The sequence below is a fragment of the Dendrobium catenatum genome, unplaced genomic scaffold (genome assembly GCF_001605985.2).
Source record: "Dendrobium catenatum unplaced genomic scaffold, ASM160598v2 fragScaff_scaffold_743, whole genome shotgun sequence".
Lineage (NCBI taxonomy): Eukaryota > Viridiplantae > Streptophyta > Magnoliopsida > Asparagales > Orchidaceae > Dendrobium > Dendrobium catenatum.
Genome location: NW_021319205.1, coordinates 2,989,664 through 3,017,545, shown reverse-complemented (window position 1 = coordinate 3,017,545; position 27,882 = coordinate 2,989,664). Strand labels below are relative to the sequence as shown.

Here is a 27,882-nt window from a genome sequence, read left to right as displayed (position 1 = left end):
CCGTTGAAATTGATCATGCTGTCTGGGGGCTCAAATTAAGCTAGACTCGCTTTGAAGCCGAACCCGTCGTCTCCGTTCCTTGGATTTCCGACTTGAGAGTGTGAAGGGGAGTTCGCCGGACGTGAAGAAATATGGCTCTCCAATTGCAGAGCTTTCGCTCAACTGCAGTCGCTTTCTTCTCCGACTCTTCAAAATTCAGCTTTAGCCGAAGATTGCAGGGTCAGTTTCTTATATTTTTCCCGTTTCCATGATTCTTGCCCTTGTTTTTTTTTTTTTTTAAATTTTTTTAAAGTTTTTATTGTACTACAAGAATGGTGATAAGAACCGGCAGCTTGTGTCGACGAAATTTAGGAAGTAGAGAAGTAAACGGAGGGCCGAGAACTTTAGAAAACTGTTGAAAATGGGAGATTGAGAAGGGGGGACTGGAGAATCACAGGCAAGAAGCTAATTCATTTCTTTGTTTTCTCAAATACCCTCAAATAGTGAATATGTTAGGACTTGCAGTAACGCTTTTTTAGCTGTTATACGCACTACAAGATTATTATCATTACCTACCCCTTCAAAACTTATTTGCGTTGAGGTCAAAAGAACGAATCAATAATTCCATGAAATATCTTTAGGTTAAGAAATGTGTGCGAGTCCATTGACGACAATGCAGGTGTCGCTTGGTTTAGCCGTGCTTCTGGACGAAGCACTGGAAAGATAGAGGTGATGACCATCCATCCAATAACAAATTGTCAAACGGATCCTGCTTATGCATTGGGCCTAAAATAAGGTCACAAAATAGAATGCATACGGTTGGGTACTTGAGGAACTCGGTCAGCGTACATGGGAACCACTCGGGAGGTTTGCAAAAGCATTCCATCATAGAAGTATTATCAATCTTTATTGAATCAATGAACTTATCCGGCACTTTGACTTCTCAAAAAACATTGACGACTTTATCAATAAAGAAACTTTCTCGTTTGATTTGTCCTAAACTTCGTCTAGATATGGCTTGATATGTTGTATCATGTAATTTGTTTGCTTGGACTGAGCGATACTGGGAGTGGACAAATTTTTGGTGGAAGGCGAAATCATATTTGAAGGATATGTTGGTGCTTCTGATTATTCATTTTGATCATTTTGTTTTATGTATTGTTCAAGTTCTGTTAGTAGAAATCTAATATCTTTCACAATAGCAAATAGAGACATTGTTTTGCCTTCCTGATTATTAAGTATTGCCCAACATTCCTCATCCAAATCGATATTGTTCTCCATGAGGATCGGCTAGTGCTAGATTAATTGAAGAAAAGGGTAGAGGATGCGGAAGATATTGTGGATCCAAGGAATAAAATTTGTTTTGTGTTTTCTTGTTTCCCATATGTAGGAAATTGAGTGATCAATAAGAAGTGATGAATCTGCTGCATTGAGGTGAGGGTCTGAATGGAGGCTGATGACATAAGACTACAGGCAATAAGGGAAAATTGCATTTGGCTACTATTCGTGCATCCAAAAGCTTGAGTGAAGTTGGTGACAACAAGATATGGGATTATCATAACGCATGAACTATACCTAGATTGTCGTGGTATCTTGGATTGTGACGGGTAGAGTTTATGATGCGCTGAGGTGTGATACCTCATTGTTTTGAGGATATGATTGTGGATAGCATGTCTTGGTGGGGGAGGCATAGTTGTGGTTGGCTATCTAGGGAAGCAATATCATCGCAAGTTCTGGTTGCCATTGGATAGTGCAATTAGGAATTGGAATCGATGGCTTCTGTTGTGGTGAAATCTGGTAGCGACATTGGAAGAGGCGAGGAATCTATGTGCAATGGCTTTGGGATGGTTTTGGCGTGGTGTGGAGATAGCGAGAAGCTTGATAAGGTCCATGGCGAATTGGTAAATGACTTTGACAGATCTTGAAGGATTGACTTGATAATGGCATGAGATGTGGTGAGGCTAGGAATATGGATTTGGATGGTGGGAGGATCAGGTATTGTTTGCAATGGAGAAGAGGTTAATTTGGATATTGTTTTGGGGAAAATCGAGCATTGAATTTGGACAGGTATGATAGTGTAGCACTTGGCGGCATTGAGACTCAACGGGAGCACCAATTTATGTGAACCTATTGCTTTGATCACTGGAATATAGGGAGGAGGAAAGAGAGGATAAACAACGATTCAAGAGTGTTGGAAACTCCATAAAATGGGAAATTGGGAAGGGTTAAGAAGAAATCGTAGGGCTTGAAACTAGTTCATTTCTTCATTCTCACAAATACTCTCAAATGAAGAGCATCTAAGTATTTATAGGGCACATTTTGCTACTCATTTACCCTAACATAACCAACTCTACCTAATACAAATAGTAGAACTACATTAACTACTAACTTATAAACCAATTCAAATTCATTTCTATCTATGCTATTAATTTTTAATATTTTCAGAAGGCTTTAATTTAGAAGATCTATACAACTTTTTAGGCTATTTATTAGTTGTCAGGATCATCTCAGTTACATGTTTTGCTTCTATATTTAAATGAAAATAGTTGTTTTTTTTAGCAAAGAATGTTGCTCTTAGTTCTTTACATATAATCATAAAACTGATGCCATTTGATGGCTTAATTATGCACTTTCCATTTTTTATTGTTTGTTTTGAAATTTTGCTTTTCAGTGGCATTGGTTAGTGGAAGGTCGTGTTCATGTCCTAACAGGACCTTTGCGACTGTGAAGCATGTGAGAGTTCAACTTCAGAAAAAGTAAGTTTCTTTTTTCTGACTATTTTTATTAAAATTTTTAAGGTTTGAAGTGCATCCTTTTATTAATGTTGCAAGGCTTTGGGCATTATCATCTATTGTTTTATTTATTTTTTTGTATTATAGATGATAACAAGATGGGCTAACTATAATTAATTCCTATCAGTATTACACACTTCTCTTATGTGTTTTCTAAAATTACACTTTCATTCCATTTGTGATACTTTTAGTTAATGAACTCGGTTTAACATGTACTATAATATATAACATTAGGTCATGTATGTGTAATTTCAAAAGAATGGATTGAGATTAACATTTTAATATTTAACCATTGGTGAAGCAGTTGTAGTTTCAAAATACATATGGGAGTTCCGTATAATATTTACTATTTACATTGGAGCCAAGTTTAATTAGCCCCGATAAAAAAAAGAGGTTGTTTGATTTAATGGAATTAGAGGGAATACAAATGCGTGTAACTTTATAATTTTTTTGGGTGCTTGCTTCCAATGTAACTAATAGGTAACTAGATTTACCAAAGAAAAACAAACAAATTCATTTTTCCACTAACAATTGCCTATCTAACCTAGTTCAAAATGAGAAAAAAAATTATAGGATCATGGTCATGACTCACATGTTATCTCCTCTTGACAAATAAAAACTTAATTTCTTATCAACCAAACAAGAAACTTTTTTTGTCCTTCATTCAGTTTCTCGTCAACCAAAATAAGTGGGTGAAAGATAACGCCAATTCAATTCCCTCACCATTTTTATTTTCATTTTTTACTTTTTTACATTTCCTCTCCTTGAATTCCTTAAAAGCAGACAGAGGCTAAGTAATTGTTTGCATGTATTTGTGGGATCAAGAAGCATCTCAATGAAGGTTTAGATGATGTTCTGACTAGCCTAATGCTAAATGCTAGTGTATAATTATTCTTTGAGTTCTTTTTTTTACTTGCCACATTATCGTTTAAGTCTACATTGTTAGCTTGTTTTGAAAATTATAGGCAATGTATTCTTCTTGTTAGGTTATCAAAAGATTATCTGCCTTATCCCATATATCGGAGGCAGCTTTGTGAATCCTTTTGCATTATTCATTCCCATAAAAAGTGCTACATGTTGATCTTTATCTAGTTTTCATGAGTCTTTTACATTACACTTTTGTCATATTACCTTCATCTTCCTTTTTCTTTCTATTCAGTTCTTCTATAGTTTCTTTTTCATGAGAGAAAGACTGATCTGGAAGCCGTGATAGACAGTGATGTTCTTTTTTGTTTAATATTGCTTCTTACTTTAGCTGATTTATTCCATTTCAGAAAAAGGAGATTAGATGAGGTATGCCTCGAGCGGTATCAGCAATATAGCCGAACGTTCATTCAGTCATGGATATTACAAGGTTAGCTGCTTTCTGCTCCAGCATTGTCTTTAACCTTTTAGTGCTGCACTTCGTTTTATTCTCATGTCTAATTAAAGATCTTCAATATTACCTCACTGTTTTAAGCTAAGTCAAGCCTCATTTCCAAATAACTTAAAAATAAATAGAAAAATTCAACTGAGAATATATATATATATATATATATATATCTTTTTTCATTCTTAAAAGATTGCAAATCAAGATATAACTAGTGAAATAAATTTAAGAATGCAGACTCATAAATTTCTTATAGGTTATTTTGCAAGAACCCATAATAAGATTATCACAGTTTGAGTGTAAACTAGAGATCTATGCAAAATATGTAATCATCAATATTCACTAATACATCCATTGAACATGATTAAACGGAAATAAGCAAGTAGCCAAAAGAAATGGTGAAAGTAGATAAAAGTAAGATAAGATGGTGCATAAACCAATTTAAAATGGTTCAGCCCAGACTGCCCTACATCCACTCCTCAAGGCATCTTCTCGAGAATTCTACTAACCATTCATTTTGCAAATGTAAGGCAGTGAAACCTCCCTCCTTAACGGGTAATGAAAAACCCTGCATCCTCTTCTATTCAGCGAGAAAGTTGCTACTTTAGCCCACCCGCTAGTCAATCAAAGCACAAAGAGCTTTTTGTGATATCAAGAATCCCTTACTATCACAATACAAAAGCTCTTGATAAGCCGCAAAAATCATTGGAGTAGCATGGTGGTAGAATAGAGGAGAAACAACCAAGTAGTGCACTTCTAATAATAGGATCTCTTCTTTTAGAATTCACAAAACAAGGCAAAAGATCTCTCGCAAAAGCAAACTTCTTTTCTTTCTTTCTCTTAAATTTTTTTGCCTCCCCCCTATCTTAGGATTTTTAGAAGGTATTTGTATTGCTTTAAAATCAAACCCTATAAATAAGATGAGAGGAAAAATCAAGGAGATTGTACTGTATAATGTAACATTGTATAGTATAATCAATACAAACTTATTTGTATTATGCAAATTGAGTTCTAATCGGTCGTCTGGTTCGATTAAGATTGTACAGCTCGATTAGTTAAGCCTGATGTGTATCAATTTGTCCTTTAGTTCTTACTGCTTGATTAGATTAAATTAAGAAACCAGTAATACAAAACATTAGATATTGTACAATATGAACATTTCAAATTTTGAATTAATATAATTAAAAAAAGATATTTGATGATTTTAATTTAAATTTAACTTTAACTGTACTATACAAAAGGCATCATATAATACAATTTTAAAAAAGCCCTTAAGTAATGTAAATTGATATTATTGGATTCACCGAATTTAGAGCATGTTGTATAGTGCGATTAACATTACATATTGCAATATGTTATGAGCATATGCATTAATTAAATTTTAAAATAATTTTTATTAAATTTATTTATGTGTGTGCTAGTTATTTCATCAATTTTTTTATTTGAAATATGACTCAAATAATATGATATATTTTCAAAATTTGACTTATGCAACTCTTTATTCGAATTGACTCTGGCTTGTCATGAAACATTGACCTAGTGAATTTTGAGCTTGTCATTTTCTTCTTGAGCTATAGTCTTCTTCTGAGTCGTATAAGTTTTATAATTATTTATAATACCTGCATCTTAATTCTCCAGTGTATGTCTGCAGTTGTTGGTACTAAGCTCTGTGCAAAAATGAGTTAGCCCAAAATCATCTTAACCAAATTAAGTTTGTGATTATCAGAACTCTGTAATGCGGCTCTAAGCTATATGGTTAACATGATTATTCCCAAACACCAAAATTTGCGCTTGAGATGTTAATCTCCATTTTGATAAACATACAATTGATGAATTCATTGAATGGATAGTAGGATGAATATGTGCACTTTGATACATTAGCGGGCTTTTGATAGTATTGATTTTTTAAACTTACGTAATTGAAGCTTGATTTTCCACACTAAAGAAAGCAGGTATAATGGAATATAGATGTGTTGACCTCTGTAAAAAAAAAAAATGTTGAAATCATTATCTTTAGAGGCTGAAGTCGACTACGCAAATCTTGCAGAAATCTTGCAAGTCGGCGTCGTTTACGTCAACTCCGCAAATCTTGCGACTTGCATCGATCTCGCTCCAGTCGCATCTTTAAAATGAGAGTGAACCCCTGCTTCATTGTTTTCTCCCTTCTTCCCACTTCACGCAAGCAACGAACTCCCATCGTTGCTTCCGAACTCCACTCGACTCCCTTGCTCTTCCAAACTTGAGAACATCCCTACCGATTGAAACTCTTCGACCTCCACAACCGGCTGAACCAAACTCCAACCCCCTCAAAGCCGTCAAACCCTTTACCTAACCGACCCGAACTACCCCCATCTCTCCGCCTCTACCTTGTTTGCAAGCACAAGCCTCTCGATTCATACGGTCCACAGAGACAGAGAGAGAAAGAGAGAGATAGAGTGAGTGAGAGAGAGAGAGAGAGAGAGAGAGAGAGAGAGAGAGAGTAGCGGGCTTTTGATAGTAGGATGAATATTTGCACTTTGATACATTAGCGGGCTTTTGATAATGTTGATTTTTCGACTACGCGAATCTTGCAGAAATCATGCAAGTTGGCTCCGTTTACGTCAACTCCGCAAATCCTGCGACTTGCATCGATCTCGCTCCAGTCGCGTCTTTAAAATGAGAGCGAACCCCTGCTTCGTTGTTTTCTCCCTTCTTCCCACTTCACGCAAGCAACGAACTCCCGTCGTTGCTTCCGAACCCTACTCGACTCCCTTGCTCTTCCGAACTTGAAAACCTCCCTACCGATTGAAACTCTTCGACCTCCACGACGGCCGAACCAAACTCCAACCCCCTCAAAGCCATAGAGCAGTCTACCTAACCGACCCGAACTATCCCCATCTCTCCGCCTCTGCCTTGTTCGCAAGCACAAGCCTCCCGATTCATTCGGTCCACAAAGAGAGAGAGAGAGAGAGAGAGAGAGAGAGAGAGAGAGAGTAGCTGGCTTTTGATAGTAGGATGAATATGTGCACTTTGATACATTAGCGGGCTTTTGATAGTGTTGATTTTTCGACTACACAAATCTTGCAGAAATCCTGCAAGTTGGCTCCGTTTACGTCAACTCCGCAAATCCTGCGACTTGCATCGATCTCGCTCCAGTCACGTCTTTAAAATGAGCGAACCCCTGCTTCGTTGTTTTCTCCCTTCTTCCCACTTCACGCAAGCAACGAACTCCCGTCGTTGCTTCCGAACCCCACTCGACTCCCTTGCTCTTCCGAACTTGAAAACCTCCCTACCGATTGAAACTCTTCGACCTCCACAACCGGCTGAACCGAACTCCAACCCCCTCAAAGCCGTCAAGCCCTCTACCTAACTGACCCGAACTACCCCCATCTCTCCGCCTCTGCCTTGTTCGCAAGCACAAGCCTCACGATTTATTCGGTCCACAAAGAGAGAGAGAGAGAGAGAGAGAGAGAGAGATGCGGGGGTTTCCGGGGGCAGCGCCCCCAGAACAAAATTATATTATAAGAGTAATTTTGAAATTCTGCTTGTTGTATATGCTCAATACCGAGAGTACCGAGCATGTACCGCTCAGTACCGAGCATGTACCGCTCAGTACCGAGCATACCGCGTAATTTACATGTAATTTATATTAATTAGGCTAATTATATTAAAATTTAATTAATAATACTAATTATTAAATTAAGTTAAAATAGATAATTAATTCATGCACTAATTATATTATTAATTATTTAATTAATTTGTTTAATAATTAATATTTTAAATTATATTAACTAAGTTAATCAATAATAACTTAGCTGCGTCTACGGTTTGCCTTTCATCTTCTCTTTTCGTCCTTGCTATTTGGCTTCGTTGCTTCACAGGAGGTGTAGAGATTGGACGCGTCGCTTCTTTGGCTCCTTCGACGACTTTCCCTTTCCTGTCGGATCGTAAGCTACAACATTTTGATCGGGAGAAACAACGGGAGCTCGCTGACTGTGAAGGTAACTTTCTCGCTTTCGAGGCGCTGCCTCGATGCGCCTCGACGCCTCACGCGGTGAGGCGTACGCCTCCATGAAAAAGGCGTAAGCCTCGCCCGAACGTTCGAGGCTTAAGCCTTAGTTCGCCCGACCTCCGCCTCGATTCGAGGCGCGCCTCGAGGCTTCCGCCTCGAACGCCTTTTTAATCGATGATCGGAAGCAACAAAAGGGAGTTCGTTGGTTGTGAAGGTAACTTCTCCCATTCGCATGCTTCTTCGGCTGAGACCCATTAATCCACTGAAGCAAAAATAAGGAAAAGGAAGGATTTAACTGGTCGTGAGATCTAGCTCTTCCCTAAATCCTGTTTAGACGACAAACAAAGAGAAACCGAGGATTTAACTTGTTGGAGATTTTAATACTTTTCAAATTCTACATAAATCCTATTTTCTAGATTTTTTGCTCAAATTCTGTTATAATTATAATTATAGTATGATTAATTATAATTAAATATAAATAATTATAATTAATTAGTGATTTATAGTTAATTTTAAATTAAATATAATTAATTATAATTAGTTTATTATTAATTATAAATCAGAACAGTTGATTCCAATGTTTAAAATTGCGTATTCGGGTATTGAGGCGTTTTTCATTCGTAAGGCAAGGCGTAAGCCTCAAGGCGTTTTGAGGCGTAAGCCTCAAAATCAAAAGATTGCGTAAACATAAAATGATAAATTTTTTATATACTAATGAGTGAATAATATAAAACATAAAAAAACATAAAATATGAAGTGAAATCAAAATATCCCAATAATAAGACAACATGAAATATAGTTCAACTCAAAATTTTATCTTTTCCAAATCCCAGTATTCTTTTCATTAACATATAATTCAAATTTCCAAAAATAAATAGCAATGACATATCACATAAGAACTCATAAGTCATCAGCACTATCATCACTAAGGGGTTCTTCATTTGAATTATCATTATGATGAACTGCTCTCTCCCCTTCCTCCTCTCCTATAGAGTCCAATGTCAAGCATTTACTTCAAGATTTATGTACGTTTTAATATATATAGCGTGAGCCGTAAGCCTTATGCCAGTGAGGTGAGGCGAGGCGGGCCTCAATCAAGTTGAGGCGCAAGCCTCATAAAAAAAACTCGAGACGTAAGCATCAAGGCGTTTTTTTACTGGAATTGCGCAAAGGCGGGCCTCAATGCGAGCCTCATATTGTGCAATTTTAAACCATGGTTGATTCATTATTAATTTAAAATTAAATATAATTAATTATAGATTAAAATATAATTACAAGTGAGAGATGAAGGATTCCAAGCTTATTATGATCAACTCCAACCTTTGAAAAGATGAAGATGATAAAAAAATTTCTTTGTTTAATCTTCTAAGAGAATTCTTTGAATAATATTTTACCGAGAGAGTTATTTAGAATTTTGCAAATGATAAAAATGAAAAATTACAAGAAACAATGTTTTTCTTAGACTTATGTAAAGGAGGGTGAGTTTGCTTGAATGGGAGCACTTAGAAGAGAGAGAGAGAGAGAAAAAAAAGGGTCAAGACAGAATTTGGAGAGATTTTCAATTGCTTTTTTGAATTTTGAAATGCATGAATAATTTTCAAATTTCAAAATTCGGTGAAGATATTTTTTGTAATAATTTTAAAATGCAATTAAGAATAAATCCATAGAATTAAGTTGAATAATTTAAATCAATTAAATTGACCCAAATTCATGAATGAATGGGGAGACTAAGTTGTTTTCATTTGAGGATAGTTTTGTTTTGAAATGATTTGAAATTTAGCTTTCTAATTTAAAGTTTTAATTTAATAAAATATGTTAGCATAGTATGATAAATTAAATGAATTAAATATACAAAATCATGCAAAATAAATCAATGGTGGTCAGCTCTTGCAAGAATCCAAGGCATTTAATACAAAATGCAATCTAAAATATTTTCTCAACTATTTGAATTTTAAATAAAAGAGAAATCATTTAAATAAAATATTTCATGAAAATAATTGAAATATTCACATGAAAATATTCTATGTAAAGTTCAATAAATGAAGATTTTTAAATGATGTAAATAATGAAAATAATGTAGGAGATAAAATAATAATGGAGGAGAGAGATAAAATATAAGTTAATGATTTACAAAAGAATAATTTGATCATATGCTGTAAATTATTGAATGAATGAGTAGTAATAAAGAATAAGTAATCACTGTAACTTGTATTAAATAAAGCGTTATAAAAATGTAAGTAATTAAATATTTATTTATTACAAGTGATCAAGCCTATAAAAAAATGATAATTAGAAGTAATGTACAAATAATGTTAAATAATATTTTCAAAATAATTTAAATAAGCTTGATAACTAAATTAATATTTATTTTATAATGAATTTTAATTTTATTATTAAATTGATTCATTTTATCTAGAATAGAATAATATAATTACTCACCAAAGCCAAACTCATTTTGATTTTGTTATTCTTGAGCTGCTGATTAAGTTGGATATGATATTTCACTTGGAACACTTAAAAGTAAATGTCTGTAGCTTATAATTTTATATTTGTTATCATCAAAATCTAAATTAATGACTCGTGTGGCTCAAAAATATAGGATCATCATCATAAAAAGAGATTATTAACCCCATGAGCTACACAACTCAGTATTTTGATGATAATAAATATATAATTGAAAGTTATAAACATTTAATTTTAAGTGTTTCAGATGAAATCTCAAACCCAGTTTGATAAGACAGCTCAAGAAGATTAAAATTAAAATGGATTGGACTTTGCTAAGTAATTGATTGGACTTTGTTAAGTAATTGTATTATTTTGCATAAAATGATAACATTTGCACATAAAATTAAAATTTATTACAAAATAAATATTTATTTATTTGTAAAAATTGTTTTCATTATGGTACAAACATTATTTAATATTATTTGTGCATCATTTGCCATTATCATTTGTTGATAAACTTGACCATTTGCATTAAATGAACATTTATCCATTTGCATTTTTTAACATGTTTCATTTAATATAAGTTATATTCATTTTTTGTTCTTTATAAATATTTATTCATATATTAATTTATTATGATATTTTACAGCCCCTGATTAAATTATTATTTTCAAATTATAGCATTATCTGTTTTCTCTCTTCTCATTTATTCTTTTATTTCTCCTATATTATTCTTATTATTTTCATCATTTCAAAATATTAATTGACTGAATTTTATATAGAATATTTTCATGTAAATATTTAAATTATTTTCATGAAATATTTTATTTTAATAAATTCCCTTTTATTTAAAATTTAAATAGTTTGAAAACATCTTCAATTGCATGATGTATTAAATACCTTAGATTCTTGTGTAGGTTGGCCATCATTGATTTATTTTTATAATTTTGTGTATTTAATTCATCATATCTATGCTACCATATTTTATTGAATTCAAAATATAAATTAAAAAGCCTAATTTTAAATCTTTTTAAGCTAAATTATCCTTATATAGATACACCTTGGCCGCTTTCTTTATTCATGGATTTGACTTAATCTAATTGATTTGAATTATTTCAATTTAATTTCATAGATTTACGATATCAATATGATTGATTTAATTATTAATTGTATTTTGAAAGGAATTTTGAAGTTTTAAAATTATTCATGTATTTCAAAATTCAAATAAGCAATTGAAAATCTCTTTAAATTCTTTTTTTTTTTTTTGCTAATGTTTTTCTCCTCTCTCTCTTGCAAACACTCTCTCTCAATCAAACTTATCATTCTCTTGCAAAATCCTAATAAAAATTATTTATCGTTATTTTTCACTTCTCTTTAGCAAAACCCAAGGCGTACTCTCTTTGCAAAATTCTTTTTCAAAGCATTCTCTTGGAAGATTAAGTAGAGAAATTCTTTCATCTTTTTCATCTTTTCAAATGTTGAAGTTGATTATTGTAAGCTTTGTATCCTTCATCTTTACATATTGAGTAAAAAAATTTTGATCATATTTTCTCTTTTATGACTAATTTGACATAAAATTGATTTTATTTTTGTTTTCATTCATTTTTTAAATCAATCATTGCATAATTGTTAGTTGTTTGGAAAATCCTTTTTATACTTGTTTATGATGATGAAATTATTCTCCCATTAATATTTTTCTTGTTTAAATAAATTTGAATGTATTTAGTAATCTTAAAATTTTAATCATCATTGCATAACATAAACTATAATTTTAATTAAAAATTGTCTTTTCAAATATTCTTAAAGAAATCATTGGGACAAATTTAATTTGTCATCTTATTATAAATTTGGGTTATGATAGCAAAATCATTTAAAAATTTTGAGAGAAAATATTATTATTATATCTTTTTATTTTTGTTGTATTTCAAATTTTTTGGTTGTAATCACCCATTGAAAGAGAGTATGCGATTTGATTGTTGTAAGGGGTCATATGTTATGAAACACTTGAGATCTCAAGTAAAACCTAACGATCTTGATAAAAATAGCAAGAATGATCAACCAATCCAAAGGAAAAAATCAGAGAAATAGTAGTTTTTATTGGAATAATCAAACTAACATAAGGAAAATAACAAGATACAATTGATCCTCTATTCGAGAGGAGGATCTATCTTTCTTAATCCCTAGACGCTGCTAGAGCCCAAAAACCTAAACCTAAGAGATCTCAAATTTCAGTCAAATTCAAGATGTCATAACTCTAGGAAAATAAACTATTTAATGCATACAATTCAAAAGGAAATCTCTAAACAATCTCCACATTCAAATTTTCCTCCTAAACTTTTCCCAAAACCTTCTTAATATGCTCTTTTTACTCCGTTAATTTTGATCGGCATGCAGGAGGCGGACTCTTCCACCTTTGTTGTTCGTAAGCCGGTTTGGTATGGACCGTCTAACAATACTTCCCTCCTAAAAACCCACTTTGTCCACAAGGTGGGAAGACGACACCCTCCTCCATTCCTTCTTCATCACAAACGGTAAGAATTTGAAGAGGTCGGTCCTTATACCTGTGCCCCGGAGTATGCCTCGTTACATCTTAAACAGAGCCCCTTCGCTCTTTTGTCTTGTAATTATGTTTCTGTGAGTTTCTTGAAGTTGTCCCCCAGTCTTACTCCTGCAGTCTTTTCCTTCGGAAGTCTCCCCAAGAGTACCCAGTGTCGACTCCTTTGATGATAGAAAGATGGTAGTCCTCCTATTTGGGCCTCCTAAGTTGCTGCCTCCCATCTCTTTCTAGGTGCCTCTGATCCTCTACAAATTGAGCTAGCTCCATAGCCTTTCCCAAATCATGAGGCCTCATTATGCTAATTGCTGCCCAAATCTCTGGTGTCAGTCCCTTCATGAAATTTTCCTCTGGCACTGTCTCAGGAAGGCGGTCCAATTGGCTAGCAAGATACTCGAATCTCTCCTGGTACTCCATAACTGATTCATCCAGTGTCAAGGCAAAGAACTGTTCGTAGAAGTCTCCTCCCTTGCCAGTTTGGAAATGTTCTACCAAGCAATTCTTGAACTTTTTTCTACTCCGTATGGGTTGTCGCATGTCCCTCCAGTAGTACCAAGCCAAAGCCTTACCTTTCAAACATAGGCCCGCTGCCATCAGTCTCTACTCCTCCATTTACCCATTGACGGAGAAATATCTTTCTACCTTCTAGATCCACCCATGTGCATCATCCCCCTCAAAAATTGACATCTTCAGTTTCCTCACCCTAGAATTGCCTCCATTCGTTATGTTCCCTCCATAAATTCCCATTCTCAAGGGGGTGGTTCTCCCCAATTGTGTCAATCATCTCTCTTATGCTCGTACCCAAACCTTTTATCACAATCTCATATTCTCCCTCAAATTCAGCACCCCTTTGATTATATTCAACCCATCTCCTTTCAAATTCGACACCTCTTCAATCATAATCGAGTCCTTGCCTTTCAAATTCAACTCCTCTTCTTTCAGATTCATTACCCCTCCACTCATGCCCAACGCCCTTACGCCTCTCCCCATACCTTCTACCTGACTCCTCCCTAGGAGTAGGCCCTAGGTGAGGCATTTTTTTTGTTCCCTCCAAAATCTCCACCTCTTGATCTTCCCTTCGTCTGATTGGTTTAGGGTTTTCCCCACTTCCTTGGCTGTTGGCACCTTCTCTCACCTCCGACGATAATATTTTAGTTTGGCTCTCGAGCACTTTCTTCAGCATCTCCTCTAGGATGGAAAATTTCGAATCAAACTTATCATGGATGGTTGAAACATCCTTTTTTATATATGACACTTGAGTTTGGATATTTGAAATTTCAAATTTCATTTATCCGATCTCCGCTTCCAATACTTCCACCTTTCTTCCGGCCATGAGAATCTCTAGATTTAGGCTCCAATAGCAAAGATCAACAAGTTTGATGCAAATCTGGCCTCCCAAACAGCAAAAATAACAAGATCGGAGAGAAAAACATGGCATAAATCAACGAGAAAGACTTCTGTTTCAGCCCAGGAAACTGCTCTGATACCGATTTGTTAGGAAACACTTGAGATCTTAAGGGAAACCTAATGATCTTGACCAAAACAGTGAGAACAATCAACCAATCCAAAGGAAAAAATTTGGAGAAAAAGTAGTTTTTATAGGAATAATCAAACTAACGGAATGAAAATAATAAAATACAATTGATCCTCTATTCAAGAGGATTATCTCTCTCAATCCCTAGATGCCGCTAGAGCTCAAAAATCTAAACCTAAGAGATCTCAAATTTAAGCCAATTTCAAGATGCCCTAACTCTAGGAAAACAACTATTTAATGCATACAATTCAATAGGAAATCTCTAAATAGTCCCTACATTCAAATTTTCTTCATAAATTTCTCCCAAAATCTTCCTAATATGCTCTTCTTGTTCCGTTCAGTTTGATCTGCATGCAGGAGGCGAACTCTTCCGCCTATGTTGTTTATAAGCCGATTTGGTATGGACCGGCTGGACCGATCTAACATCAAGCTGGACCGATCTAACATCATACTCCATTGTATGAGAATATAAATGTTTTGTATTATAATGAGATTATTTAATGAAAACCTAGCCAAGGGTTTGCTAGGAGTCAATGTAGGCCAACCTTGGGGAAAAAAATGTAGGCCAATTTTGGGGTTTGGCCGAACCACGTAAAAATATTGTATATATTATCTCTTTTTATTTTTTCTTATGTTTGTGTTTATTATGTTATCTATTTTTGTTTTCTACAAAAATTAAAATAAAAAAATTTATTTTATAAGAACTTTTTAAAGTACATTCTCTATTGGGTGCTATAGTAACTCTCAATAATAAATCAAAATCTATTTACAATCATATTAGTTTACTTGATATCTCTGAGAGGAAGCTATCTATGACTGTTAATCAGATTCCCTAGATGTTCTTATGACCCTTTAATATTGATAGATTGAGATCATTGGTATTCTCGAGATGATGAAACTATGGGATCTAGATCGAGTCTATCTCCATCCCCCACAAACATCTCACATTAATTTAAATAAATCTAAAAATAGTAAGCTTAAATTTAAAATGTATCAAAGTAACCATCCTTAATTGAGAGTGTTCTCTCATGAGTGGGAGGAGTAATTAGCTACAAGGGCTTGCACTCCTGGGAAGTTTAGGCCTCTACACGACTCTTTTTTTTAATCATCCTTGCTCATTCATTAGGATGGATTTAGAAGGGGTTCAAGTTGAATATTGATCGTTGATGTCAATTGAAGTTTGTAGTCATCAATGATTACATCAAAAAGATTCTATGCATGATGGTTATGTTTTACGTCTCCTAAGTAATCTTTGGTAGTGTGCTAGTGCATTCACCATCCGTAACAGTGATAGATGACTAATGATGGGAAAAATTACTTGCCAAAGGACTATGGAGTACATAATAATAGGCCAAGCAAACAAACTTAGAAGTATTGCACAAAAATTTTGGCTTATGCTTATCATTCCTATCATGAAGGATGATATGCATCTTTTTCTGCATTAAGCATGAACAGAGTGATAGCAATCCGATCTGCTATTTGAGAGATAGACTGGCTCTCCACAAATCTTAGGCGATGCTATGAACTACTCCAAAGAAAACTACATCAAAACACAATCTACATAATGAAAATAAAACAACTCAATTATCCATAATATAAACTTCTCCTAATTCTGAATTCAAATAAGCCCTATTTCCCTAAAAAACCTTTTCCTCCCCCCCGCCCCCCCTAAAATCTGAATTCAAATCAACCCTCTTTCCCTAAATAAATCTTTCATAATTCTCTCAAATATAAATTTAAATCAGTAAATAAACTTTCATAATTCCCTCCCATTTTTAGTTTTCTATGATAAATAATAAAAGTGGAATTAATCCCATTTTCTCTTCTTGCCTGCTGCCCACCCTAGTGGGGCCGTAGGCTCAGTCGGTTCATCAAATTGTTGATTAAAGATTGTAAGAACAATACAAGTAGTGCTAGCCAGCTAGGATAAGGCTCTTATTTAGACTAGTCAACCTTGGGATGCTCGATTAGGATAAATATGCTATATTTTTCTTTTGTTTTGATATTTTTGTATGAAATATAATATATCAACTAGATAAAGAAAGGAGTACATATGTGATAATTTCAAGGAATTGCTAGATTAAAGTGAAAAATAAAAGTACAATTCAATTCAATATGATGACAATGTTTAAGTTGTCCATCTAAAAGGTGAAGATATAATCAAAAGCTCTCAACCAAGATGCCTTTTTTATAGTCTTGTGAACATTGGAGAATGAAGGTATTTTCTTCTTATTTCTACCTCTACTGAAAAATAGGATATGAAATCCTCCTATCTACTTGAGTCTTGATAGATGGTAAGCTAACATCAGACTCATAATGCTGGTCAGAGCATGACGACATCTTCAACTGCAGGAGTGAGAAGAGTGGCTGGCTTTTATTTTGATGTTACCTCATTTGTTATTTCTAGATAGTTTTTTTTTTTTTTTTTTTTTTGTGGAGTTTGTTTTGGATTGAATTAGATTTTGTCTTCTGCTGAGCTTGTCTATTATCAAACCTTTAATCCATCAATGAAAAGCATTCAATTCTCTCCAAAATCTTCCATCTTCTCTTCTATCCCTCTTATCCTTCTGCCAACTTCCTCCAGAAGCCCAAACCATCGGCCATCCTTCTGTCTGTTGCTTCTTGCAGGTCGGGTCCCAAACAGCCTCTCCCAATGCCCCCAGTTTTCTCTACTGCCTGCTGATGCGGCATCTAACTACTGTCCAGAGTTCAGCTGAGGGCTGGAACAAGGGGAAAACAGCAATTTGCTGCTGTCATGATCGTGGGAAGACACTTATTGCTGTCCAGGAAGGGTGCAAAACAGCAAGGGGAAGTCTTTTATTGCGAAAACAAAGCCTACTGGTACCTTTACTTATTTCAAAACCGTGAATGCACCTCACTAAATTTCTAAACTCCTCTAATCCTCTTCTGCTCTTAATTGTGAACTTTGGTCCTAGATATGGATTAAGTTTGAAACCAGCCTTGCTCAAATCTGCAGACCATATTTCTTTAAAAACAGAAAATGTTTGGGGACTGCTTGTTTGCCATCCCTGTTGTATGCATGCATGTTTGGAACATTATGATGATCAATATCAATTCTGTTGACAGTGTCAATAAATAGCGTAATGATTGCTGAATCAATTTTGCCAGTGCATTAGGAATAGCAAGTTATTTTCTTCCTTTCATAGTTTCAATGTGCTGATGCTCCACTTTTTTCATGCGTCATTGAAATAGGTTGTTGTGCATTAAGTCTAGCTTTTTTCATGGTTTTTTTACTTCAGGGAAAGTTTTGGTAGATGGAAGGGTGATAAATAAAGCTGGAACACCTGTATCTGAGAAATCAGTTGTAGAGATAAAAGCTGAGATTCCAAAATATGTATGTAGGTGATGATTCGATCAAACATATGCATATTTTATCTGACATTTCAACTTCTATTTCAACTTACTAGTATGTACCTTCTGGTGAATGACCCCTGAACAGAGCTGGATTCAAGTTAGAGGCTGCTATTGAACAACTCAGCATTGATGTTGTGGGAAAGGTGGCACTTGATTCAGGGCTTTCAACAGGTGGCTTTACTGATTGTTTGCTTCAGCATGGCGCAACCTTTGTATATGGTATAGATGTAGGTTATGGTCAGGTATTCTTCTTCTCCATAGTGAATTAGTATTTGGTGGCGCTTTCAGTTATGTTTATTATATGTTTAGGAAGTATTGAATTAGGGAGGTTTTAATTAGGAAGCTTCCAGTTATGTTTCTTATGTGTTATGGTTATTATGGGGGAGTTTGTCTGGGGTTTGAGATTATGTTTTGATGAAGTTTATTTTAGGGTTTGTTGTGAGTTTTCTAGCGGCATCTAGAGTTTGTGGGAAGGCTGATCTGCATCTCAAATAGTAGATCAATTGTATCTTGCATTATTTTTGAAGTCCAAATTCTGCCCCTAAATTGGTATTCCTGCATTTTTTTCTTATCTCCTTTGCTGTTTTTACTTCCAAGACCCATCAAATTGGTATGAGAGCTAGGTTTTTGGAGAGATGGAAGCAAAGAAGGTGGATGCGTTGAAAGGCAAAATGGAGCAAATAAAATCTGGGGTGGAGAAGATATTCTCAACCATCGAAGGAAGGTTTTCAACAATGAAAAATCGGATAGAGAGCCAATTTGGAGAGTTGGAGGAGATGTTGAAGATGCTCATTGAGATGCAATCCAAAAGTCTATCGGCAATTTCGATTTCTAACTCTCACCATGATTTGACCGAGATTCCCTTGGCCAAATCTAAAGGGAAAGAGATCAGACAGGAAGAATTCGACGAAGAGTGCTCCTTTCATCAAGAGTCACCTTCTAGGGCTCTCTGATAAGGGGTGACATAGGGTTTTCGGATGGGGGAGAGTATGAAGGGAGTTTTATGGTGGGGGTGGTAGGATGACCGACCACTATGAAAGGCCGTTTGGACAAGGGGAGTGAACAACCGGAAAAGGAGATGGACGAACCGAGCCTTGGGGATTGAATCATGGGAGGGATTCCTATCCTCAATACACGAGGAAAACATGGAGGGATCATGACAACTGCTACATTTGAGAAGGAAGAAGCTATTGGGGCGGTGACAATCCTAAGGTGAGAAAGATGAAGATGCAAATGATTGAGGAGAAGAAGAGTGAGAGTTCAATAAGTGAAACACAAGCTGCTTCTGAGGATAAATTGGTCGACAAAGAGAGATATTTGCAAAGCCAAGCTAATGGTGCTGATCAAAACCTAAGTCCTATGCAAAGTGATTTTGTCAAGACATCCATATCCCAAGAAGCTGTATTTTCAGAATCCAAAAATGAAGATTCAAAAGACACTAAAACCAAACCAACATCTAATAATGAAAGAAAACTAGTAAAAGCACCTTTGGTTTTTACTAGTGGGGGTATTTTTGAAGATGGAAATGTTGAGGTTGAGATAGAGGAGGTAGCTAATATAGAGATTTGAATGGACAAAGTTTACATTGAATTGATTAAGTTGGAAGATTCAAAAGATGAAATTCAGGTTGGAACTGCTAATCCACTTGCTATTTATCTTATGGGTATGGTTAGTACCTTCACAAAATCTTTGCTTGTGACAAGAATATGGTGCAGGAAATGCTGGGAGTATTGAACATGCAGTTCATGGGTTATCTAAGTTCTTGATAGTAGTTTTAAGGGATAATGTAAACCTCAGTGGACTATAGATCTCCACTAGCGAGATTAGGTGCAGTTATCATAACAAGAGTGGATAAACCCAAAGAGTCTTGGATGTGATCCGTCAATTGCCTGCCAGTCTTCTTAATCAATCAAAAGATTCAATGTGTCAATCTGTACAAACTCAAAAACAAGATGAGTAAGGTGAAAGTTCATGATACTTTTTCTAAAGCAAGGTCAAACTTTAATTCTACTCATGTTGATAAATTATGGTTTGCCACCTTTCCGCATATTTGTGTTCATCTTGCTGAGAAGGTTTAGAAAGTACTTGTTGTGGTATCATAGGCCTTTTGTCATACTGCACTTTTACTTTTTGGAGGAGCTGAAGATTCCCTCAATTCTCTTCATTTATGAAAAAATAATTCTAAGAGAAACCGGCTTTTCTGAATTATTTACGAGCTTACTAGAAAGACTTCCAAAAATGGTTCTAAGAAGTGAAGAAGTAGCTGCATTCTCACATGCACGGAGATTGCTTGCATTATTGTATTATGCAGGTCCAGAGCTTGTAGATGATCACATTTTCTACTCACATACAGTGGCGGATCCAGCCCTTTTTTTTAGGGTGGGCAAACTCGATATAGATAAAAATATAAATACAAATAATTTTCTTTTTAATTTCAAAAATTATGATGAAATATAATGCTTTGTTTTGAATTTTGTTAGTGAAATATATCTATATTTTTTGTATTTATATTTTTATCTATATCGAGTTTTCCCACCCTAAAAAAAAGGGCTGGATCCGCCACTGCTCTCAATGGGTTACGTACTCTCAGTTGCTGAGCTCTGAAGACTAGCTCTCTTTCTAGTGGTGTAATCCATGTTATTAATGGTGATGATTTGCCTCTTGTCTTTGAGTTGTCCATGGAAAGTCCTTCAAAGAACATGCCTAGTGAATACGAGTTTCCTCGCATGCCTCCTTGGTTCTTAAATGTAGGGAGTCAAAAATTGTACCTGGATCTTGCCAGGATTCTTAGACTTGCTGGTTAATCTATAACGACAGGGAACAGAAGCATCATATCTTTATTGGCCTCAATGATAATCTTTGGGAACATGTGAGGAAACTCAATTTTGAAGTTAGAATGAAAGGATACAACAAAGAGGGTTGATTCCCAATGCGATTCAGGATAGTTGCTCTGCCATATAAGTGCGACAGTTTGCATTAAATGAAATAATAGACGGATTGGTAGGCAATCCAGTTAGTTCATGTTTAAAATTATTTAAAACTGAGAAAAATGTTGAAGAAGCACTGAAAAAGGAATTCGTTTGTGATAGAGATCTATTTTCTACTTCTAGAAGATCATCATGGAAAGTTCATCAAAGGAAGGATGCCAGAGAACACATAATTCATTATGTTGGGAGTATTTTGCATGAGTATACATCATCTGAAGTATGGGAACTCCCTGCAAATTTACCTTCTTCTCAGCTAGAACATTACTTAAAAACAATCTGTCGTCGCGTATTTTCAGGGATTCTAGACTCCATAACTCTCCTAGTTTTAAAGTATGACACATTAACTTAATTTCTATGTAATTCGCATAATCTTGTGTATCATCTTTATTTTTAAAAATAGGAATCAACATACTCATTCTCCACTCATCTGACATCTTTTTAGTCTTCAATCAATATTAAAATGTTTAGTAATCCAAAAAAATTTAAAAAATATATATTTCGCCCTCCTTAGTATATAATCTATTATATAAATCATTAAAAGTTAAAAACTTTGCATCGCATTTTTCTTTCTTAGACTCCTTATAGTTCTCTTTATATCTTTCACAATTTTCAGTATTTTCATATCTAAACTAATTTTTAAAATAAAGCTTTTTATTTTTGATATTTACTTGCACATTTTAATTCCACCACCAAGCGTTTTTACTATTAGAAGTTTTTTCCCTTGATACTCCAAGTACATCATTTACAATATTCTTAATATCACTAATTATTTTTTTCACATAACATTAGCTTCCTCATACACAAATAAAATCTTAACATCTAGAATTTTACTCTAAAAAATATTTTAGTTAGTGCTTTTTAAATGCCTCCATCTAATGCTAGAATAATGTTTTACTTTATTTTTTATATTTTTCCCTTTCCTTTTAAAGTCCAAAACTAATAAGTGATGTTGATTACATATACTTTCACTTAGAATAACTTTTCAATCTTTGCAACTTGACGATCTATTTTTATTATAAGAAAATAATTAATCTGAGTTTTGCTTTGTCCATCTTACAAGTGATGCGATACTATTCTCTTTTCTTAAATAAGGTATTATCAATTATAAAATCCTAAATTATATCAAAATCTAATATGGTCTTACCACATTCATTAATCATTTCAAACTCATAGACATCATGAATGCTTTTATAATCATCTAGATCTCTACCGACATGTCCATTTAAATCTCCTCTAATAAAATTTTTTTTATCAAGAGATCTTTTGTATTAATTCTTCTAGTCATTCCAAAATTTTAATTTTGTACACATATCCAATCCTATTTGAGGAGCATAAGCATCTATAATATTAATAAGGTAGATTTACATATATATCACCTTATACTATTCTATTTACATATTTAACAGTTAAAATTTTAATGTTACATAGATACCACCTATAATTCATTTTCATATTAAATATGAGTGGTAGAAATAAAATATATGAGTGATAGGAAGGAAATATGAATGATATATTTGATATTAAAATAATATAGGATGATATGTATGTAATATTAAAGTTTTGGGTGCTAGATATGTAAATAGGATGATTTAAAGTGATATGTATGTAAATTTCCCTATTAATAATCTTAGTATCAACAATAATCTTTAAAGTGATAATTCTATCTCCAATTCTATTAATTTTTACAACATTATCCTTCAAACTCTTATCTATAATTACACATACACCATTTCTAATACGACTCCTATCAGAATATCATAGTTTAAATTCTAAACTATCAATCTCTTAGCCTTCTCTTCAACTCATTTAGTTTTCTAAATGCATAAAATATTTATCTTCCTAATAATCATTATATCTATTAATTCAATTAATTTGTATGTAAGAGAACTTATATTCTAAGTTCCTATCCTAAATTTAGTTTCACAGACTAGATTCTTTGCCCACATCTGTCCATTGTGGGTGCCCTTGCCTATTTAACAACACATCCAAGTGTCAATGCAGCGACCCTTGCATATTTGTCATTGAATTCAGGCCATACAGCACGTTGCTTTCAGGAAACACCCTAGCATTAACACAATGTATTAAAAGATATTTTTCGTAAGCAATTTGATTAAAAATATTATAATTCGTTAATCACTGATTGAAAATCCATAAAAGTACCAACATTTATTTCTTAACATCCCAAACCTTTAATCTGGAGTTTCGCACCCTTTTTCTCTAAGAAAATATTTCCTTTTGATAGCCCAACAGTTTTAGCACCAAATTTGTCCAAACTTCGAATATCCTTTCATCACCACAATGTAACCCTTCACCATTCTAAGAGGATGCAAATTAATTATTTTCTTCATCACTATAGACCCTACATCATAATCCCTTCATTATGTATGAGTAGATTCCTTTGATTTATTTCTAGTTTCGCCAAGTCATCATTCATTAGATTTTGTATTTTAAGCACTCCCTCTCAAACTAAATGGTGGAGATTTATCATTTGAAGTTTATATAGAATATTTTTTAATACATGATTGCAAAGACCTTTGAGGATTATGTCGGAGAGTTGATAATATATAGGAACATACAGTGTACAAACTAACCTACCTTCCAAATTTTTTTTAATGAAATTTCTATCCATTTTCACATGTTTAGTTTTATCATATTGTCCTAGATTATGTGCAATGCTAATGGCATACTTATTATCATAGTATATCCTTATATGATGCGGACATCCAACCGTCCATGCCAATCCGAGGAGCTGAAGATCGACGACCGAGATCACTTTGCTTTATTTTCGTTTATTAAGTGTATTTTAATTTATTTTTGCAATTTCTCATTTTACCCTCTTGTTTTATGTAAGCCCAAGGGGCGAATGTGTCTTTTAATTTCTCTTAAGGCCTATATATAGAGGCCCCTTCTCTTGTATTTGGGGGATGAATTATTGATAATGGAAAATTTTATTTTCGTGTTGATCTCTTTGTGAGTTCAGAAGGATCTCTTTGTGAGTTCCGACTTTCCCAAGATCTCTTTGTGAGTTCTTGAGGAGAGTTTCGCGGATCTCTTTGTGAGTTCCGAGATTCTCAAGATCTCTTTGTGAGTTCTTGAGGAGAGTTTCGTGGATCTCTGTGTGAGTTCCAACATTCCTACAATCTCCTTTGAGATCTTGAAGTTTAAGAGCGTGAGGTTAGAAATTCCTAGATTTCCCCGAACTTCTCATCCTCTACCAAGCTCGGGCTTTTCCTCCCCAAGTTCTCCTTGCCGCCGGCCCTGTTGGCCCGTCCGACCATCCCTTAGGCCGACGCCCACCAACCCCTACCTCCCCCTCTCTTCCTCCTTGGAATAAAGAAATTTCTTAATTAGGAGAGACTCACAATTAATGACAATTCAAATTCAAAATTTGAATTTGAATTAGCATTAATTACTCCTTAAATTCGTCCCTCCAATTAAGCCAATAACCATTAATTTAAATCTGAAATTTAATTTCAGATTTAAATCAATTAATCATTTAATCCTCCCAATTAATGACAATTCAAATTCAAAATTTGAATTTGAATTAGCTTTAATTACACCTTAATTTCAGATTTCCATTCTCTCTCCCCAAATTGATTTGAGCTTTAATTAATCTTGCCACCTAGGCAAGTATATGGCATTTACGTTTCACATCATTATAGGTACTTCCAATTTGATTTTTAAGTATTCTAGTATAATACTATAATATTAATCCATAAAATTTCACAGATAGCTTGAGTGATTATTTTGAATTCCACGGGTTGTTTCTTACTTCTTCATATTATAGGAATTCCTCCTAGAAGTGTACAATATCCCGAAGTGGATCTCCTATCCACTAATGATCGCATTATTAGCATCAATATAACCTTCAATTTATAAAGTTTAATATTTTTTTGTAGAAAACTCATTTTTTAATTTGATTTTAGATATCCGAGAACTCTGTAAGCTGGTTGAATGTGTGATTATTTTGGTTTGTACATAAATTAATTTATGAGGCTTATCCTCTAATATCAACTTTTGTTCCCTCTTTATCTATATTAAGCAAGAATATATGTTAGAGGCTGTCACTAGATAGGTAAGAAAACCTTTTATTGGTTATAAACATAAATGGTTGTGTTCCAGACACTGAAAGCCAAAATGATTTTTTTTTTTTTAAGTTTTTGGCACAAAGGAAGCTCTTAGGACATACGTTTTATAAACTAACACGTTAATTTTCCTTTTATTCAAGATCGTAGCATCTAGTGAAGCTGATTGATCCGACTCTTAACCTGGGTTTATATTATGATCTTTATTATTTTGTGACTCTGAGATCTTAACGGGAATTTTAGATTGCGTTTTGTCAATGGATGTTATTCCATTTCAAAGTTTATTTTTAATGAATTCTAAGTCGATAACTGTTTCTACAGGTAGCTGAGAAAATTCGACACGATGACCGTGTCTGTGTCATTGAACGAACAAACTTGAGATATCTATCTGGATTGCCAAGAGAAGTGGACTTGGTGACCTTAGATCTATCATTTATTTCTATCCTTTTGGTATGCTTTTAGAACTTTGCAAACAGAAATTGTTATTTTGTGAGCAGATCTGTGTATTTTCTCTTATCTTTCATTCATTAAATCTTCTTCATCATCCCCCTCAATCCCATTGGAGTTCATAGCAGACCCGATAACCCAAAGCAATGTGGCTCATTTCTTGATTTACAGCTCATTTCTTTATTTTTAATCCTCAAATGGTAACTTGAACAAGTATACCATAGGCGGTGCAGGTCAATCTGCTTCTGGATATAAGAACTGGCACTACATAAACAAAGGTTAGGCAGGATGAAGTCCTTAGCGTGTGTAATAATTTGTCATATTCACCATGTAAAATTTGGTGCAAAACATTGAGAGCATTAAGAAAGAACCCAAGTAATTTTGTTTGAAATTGAACCAGAGTCTAAGGCTTTGTTTCAAATAGCATTTTGACTGTTTTTTTGGTAAGAAAACAGTCGATATAAAGCAGAATATCTATGGAGAAATTTTCTTAAAATTTTTCCTTACAAAAGTTTCTTTTGAAAAAACATATTAGTAATTGTAGTTGAGAAAATAACTTTAACAACAAAAATATAAAAATATAAGTTGTTCGAAACGAGCCTGACTTATATAAGAGAGCTTAATTCATCTTATCTCATGAACTCTATTTCCTGCTTTCTCTCTACTCCACTAATTGCTCACTAAGGTATAAATGAATTCCCAATTGTATTTAGTGTGAATCTAGTTCATTTTTCATTTCTCTTATGTTCAGAAACTTATTAGTTTTTCCATGTTGCTTACAATGATTTATCATCTGGTATTAACCATGATAGAGCTAAGATTAAGAACTATGATCCTGAACTACTGATCAAAAGTTTTTGTTTTTTTAAGAACATCCATAAGATTACTCTTTATTTTACTTCATAATTGGCCTATTTTCTATGGCTAGCGCTCGTCTTAATATTTCCATATATGCCTGTGTAGGTTATGCCTGCTGTCGTCAAAGTTATGAAGACAGAATCTACATTGGTAACTCTTGTTAAGCCTCAGTTTGAAGCTCATAGATCCCAGGTCTGTTATCCTAATCATGTTGGTTCTTCACTGTCTTAAATCTTGCTCAGCATCTTCTTATGGATTAAGGTTTCTTTTGGGATGGCTCTTTTATTGCTTCTTAAAACAATTTTTTAGTAGAAAATTAAAAATTTTATACTAAAAAATTGCTTTAAGAAGGCCATCTCAAACATAGCCTAAGTAGTTGAATGTGTTATTATATATTGTTTGATTATAAAATAAGCTCAGTCAACGCGTTCACTGACTTTTGCTTTGCTGGAAAGCAATGTAATAATCTGTTGGAGTTCAATTGTGTGATTTCCAGGTTGGAGGAGGTGGAATTGTAAGAGATCCTCTTGTGCATCAAGAGGTAAATTTCTGCTCCATTTCTCATTATGATCAGTAGGATCAGTAAATGTGACTATAATCAAGATGAATTTCAAAGCCATTAGATTTGTTTTAAGATTAGTGCAATATATAAATAATCAATCAAAATATATTTTATATTAATCTTAAAGAAAATTTAAAATTCAGGCTTCGTTTAGAACAGTTTTTTTACTATTTTTTAAAACATTTTTTAATATAAAAATTAAAAATTTTGTATTAAAATATTACTATTTTTAAAAATAGTAAGAAAACCGTCATAAATGAAACATCATTCTAACTTCTTCTTTTTTTATCTTATGAATATTACCTTGATTGAACATTATAACATAATGCTTGTTTTGCTTTCTGCCTTCAGGTTCTTGAAAGAATAATTAAAGGCGTGGAGGAATTCGGATTTTGTAACAAAGGCTGGATAGAGTCACCAATAAAAGGAGCAGAGGGGAATACTGAATTCCTCGTTTGTTTTCAGAGAATAGCATCTAATGAAGCGGCATCATAAAAATTGTATTAATTAATTTTTAGGTTCTGGCAGAGGTTAGTAGAAGCTTGTGAAATATTTATTAACATATATAGTTGAGAAGCTAATATATTTTACATCAATTACATGTAGCTTAATTTTATTCCTTTATTATTACTATTATTTTTTTCCTTAGCTAAGGGGCTGTTTGGTTGGCTTAAAAAGAAATAGTGTAAAAAGAATATTTTGAAGTTGTTTGGATGAGTGTAAAATAAATATTTGATATTACTTTATTTTTTTGTTTGAAGTAAAATAAATGCAATGTAAAGTGATGGCCAGTGATGATGATGGTGCTGGAAATAATGGTCAGTGTCAGCCGGCGGTAGCAGGTAGCTATGGTGGACAGCGATGGTGGTAGTTGGCTATGATTGGTTACGATGGTGGCCGGTGG

At 33.9% G+C, this 27,882-nt stretch overlaps 1 protein-coding gene across 1 annotated transcript; it reads left to right on the top strand.

The window, feature by feature from the left end:
• On the top strand, positions 1–27,602 carry LOC110110899 (hemolysin A). Its single transcript, XM_020842553.2, has 9 exons — positions 1–219; positions 2,651–2,735; positions 4,046–4,125; positions 17,925–18,027; positions 18,125–18,281; positions 25,433–25,561; positions 26,522–26,608; positions 26,913–26,957; positions 27,330–27,602. The coding sequence occupies exons 1-9, from the start codon at positions 132–134 to the stop codon at positions 27,471–27,473; spliced, it is 918 nt and encodes a 305-aa protein (XP_020698212.1). The 5' UTR covers positions 1–131; the 3' UTR covers positions 27,474–27,602.
• The last annotated feature ends 280 nt before the right edge of the window (positions 27,603–27,882 follow it).

Coding starts and splice junctions, on each gene's coding strand:
- LOC110110899 (XM_020842553.2), top strand. CDS start 132: ATGGCTCTCCAATTGCAGAGCTTTCGCTCAACTGCAGTCGCTTTCTTC. Junction 18,282..25,432: donor TAGATGTAGGTTATGGTCAG/GTATTCTTCTTC, acceptor CTGTTTCTACAG/GTAGCTGAGAAAATTCGACA. Junction 26,609..26,912: donor TTGAAGCTCATAGATCCCAG/GTCTGTTATCCT, acceptor TGTGATTTCCAG/GTTGGAGGAGGTGGAATTGT.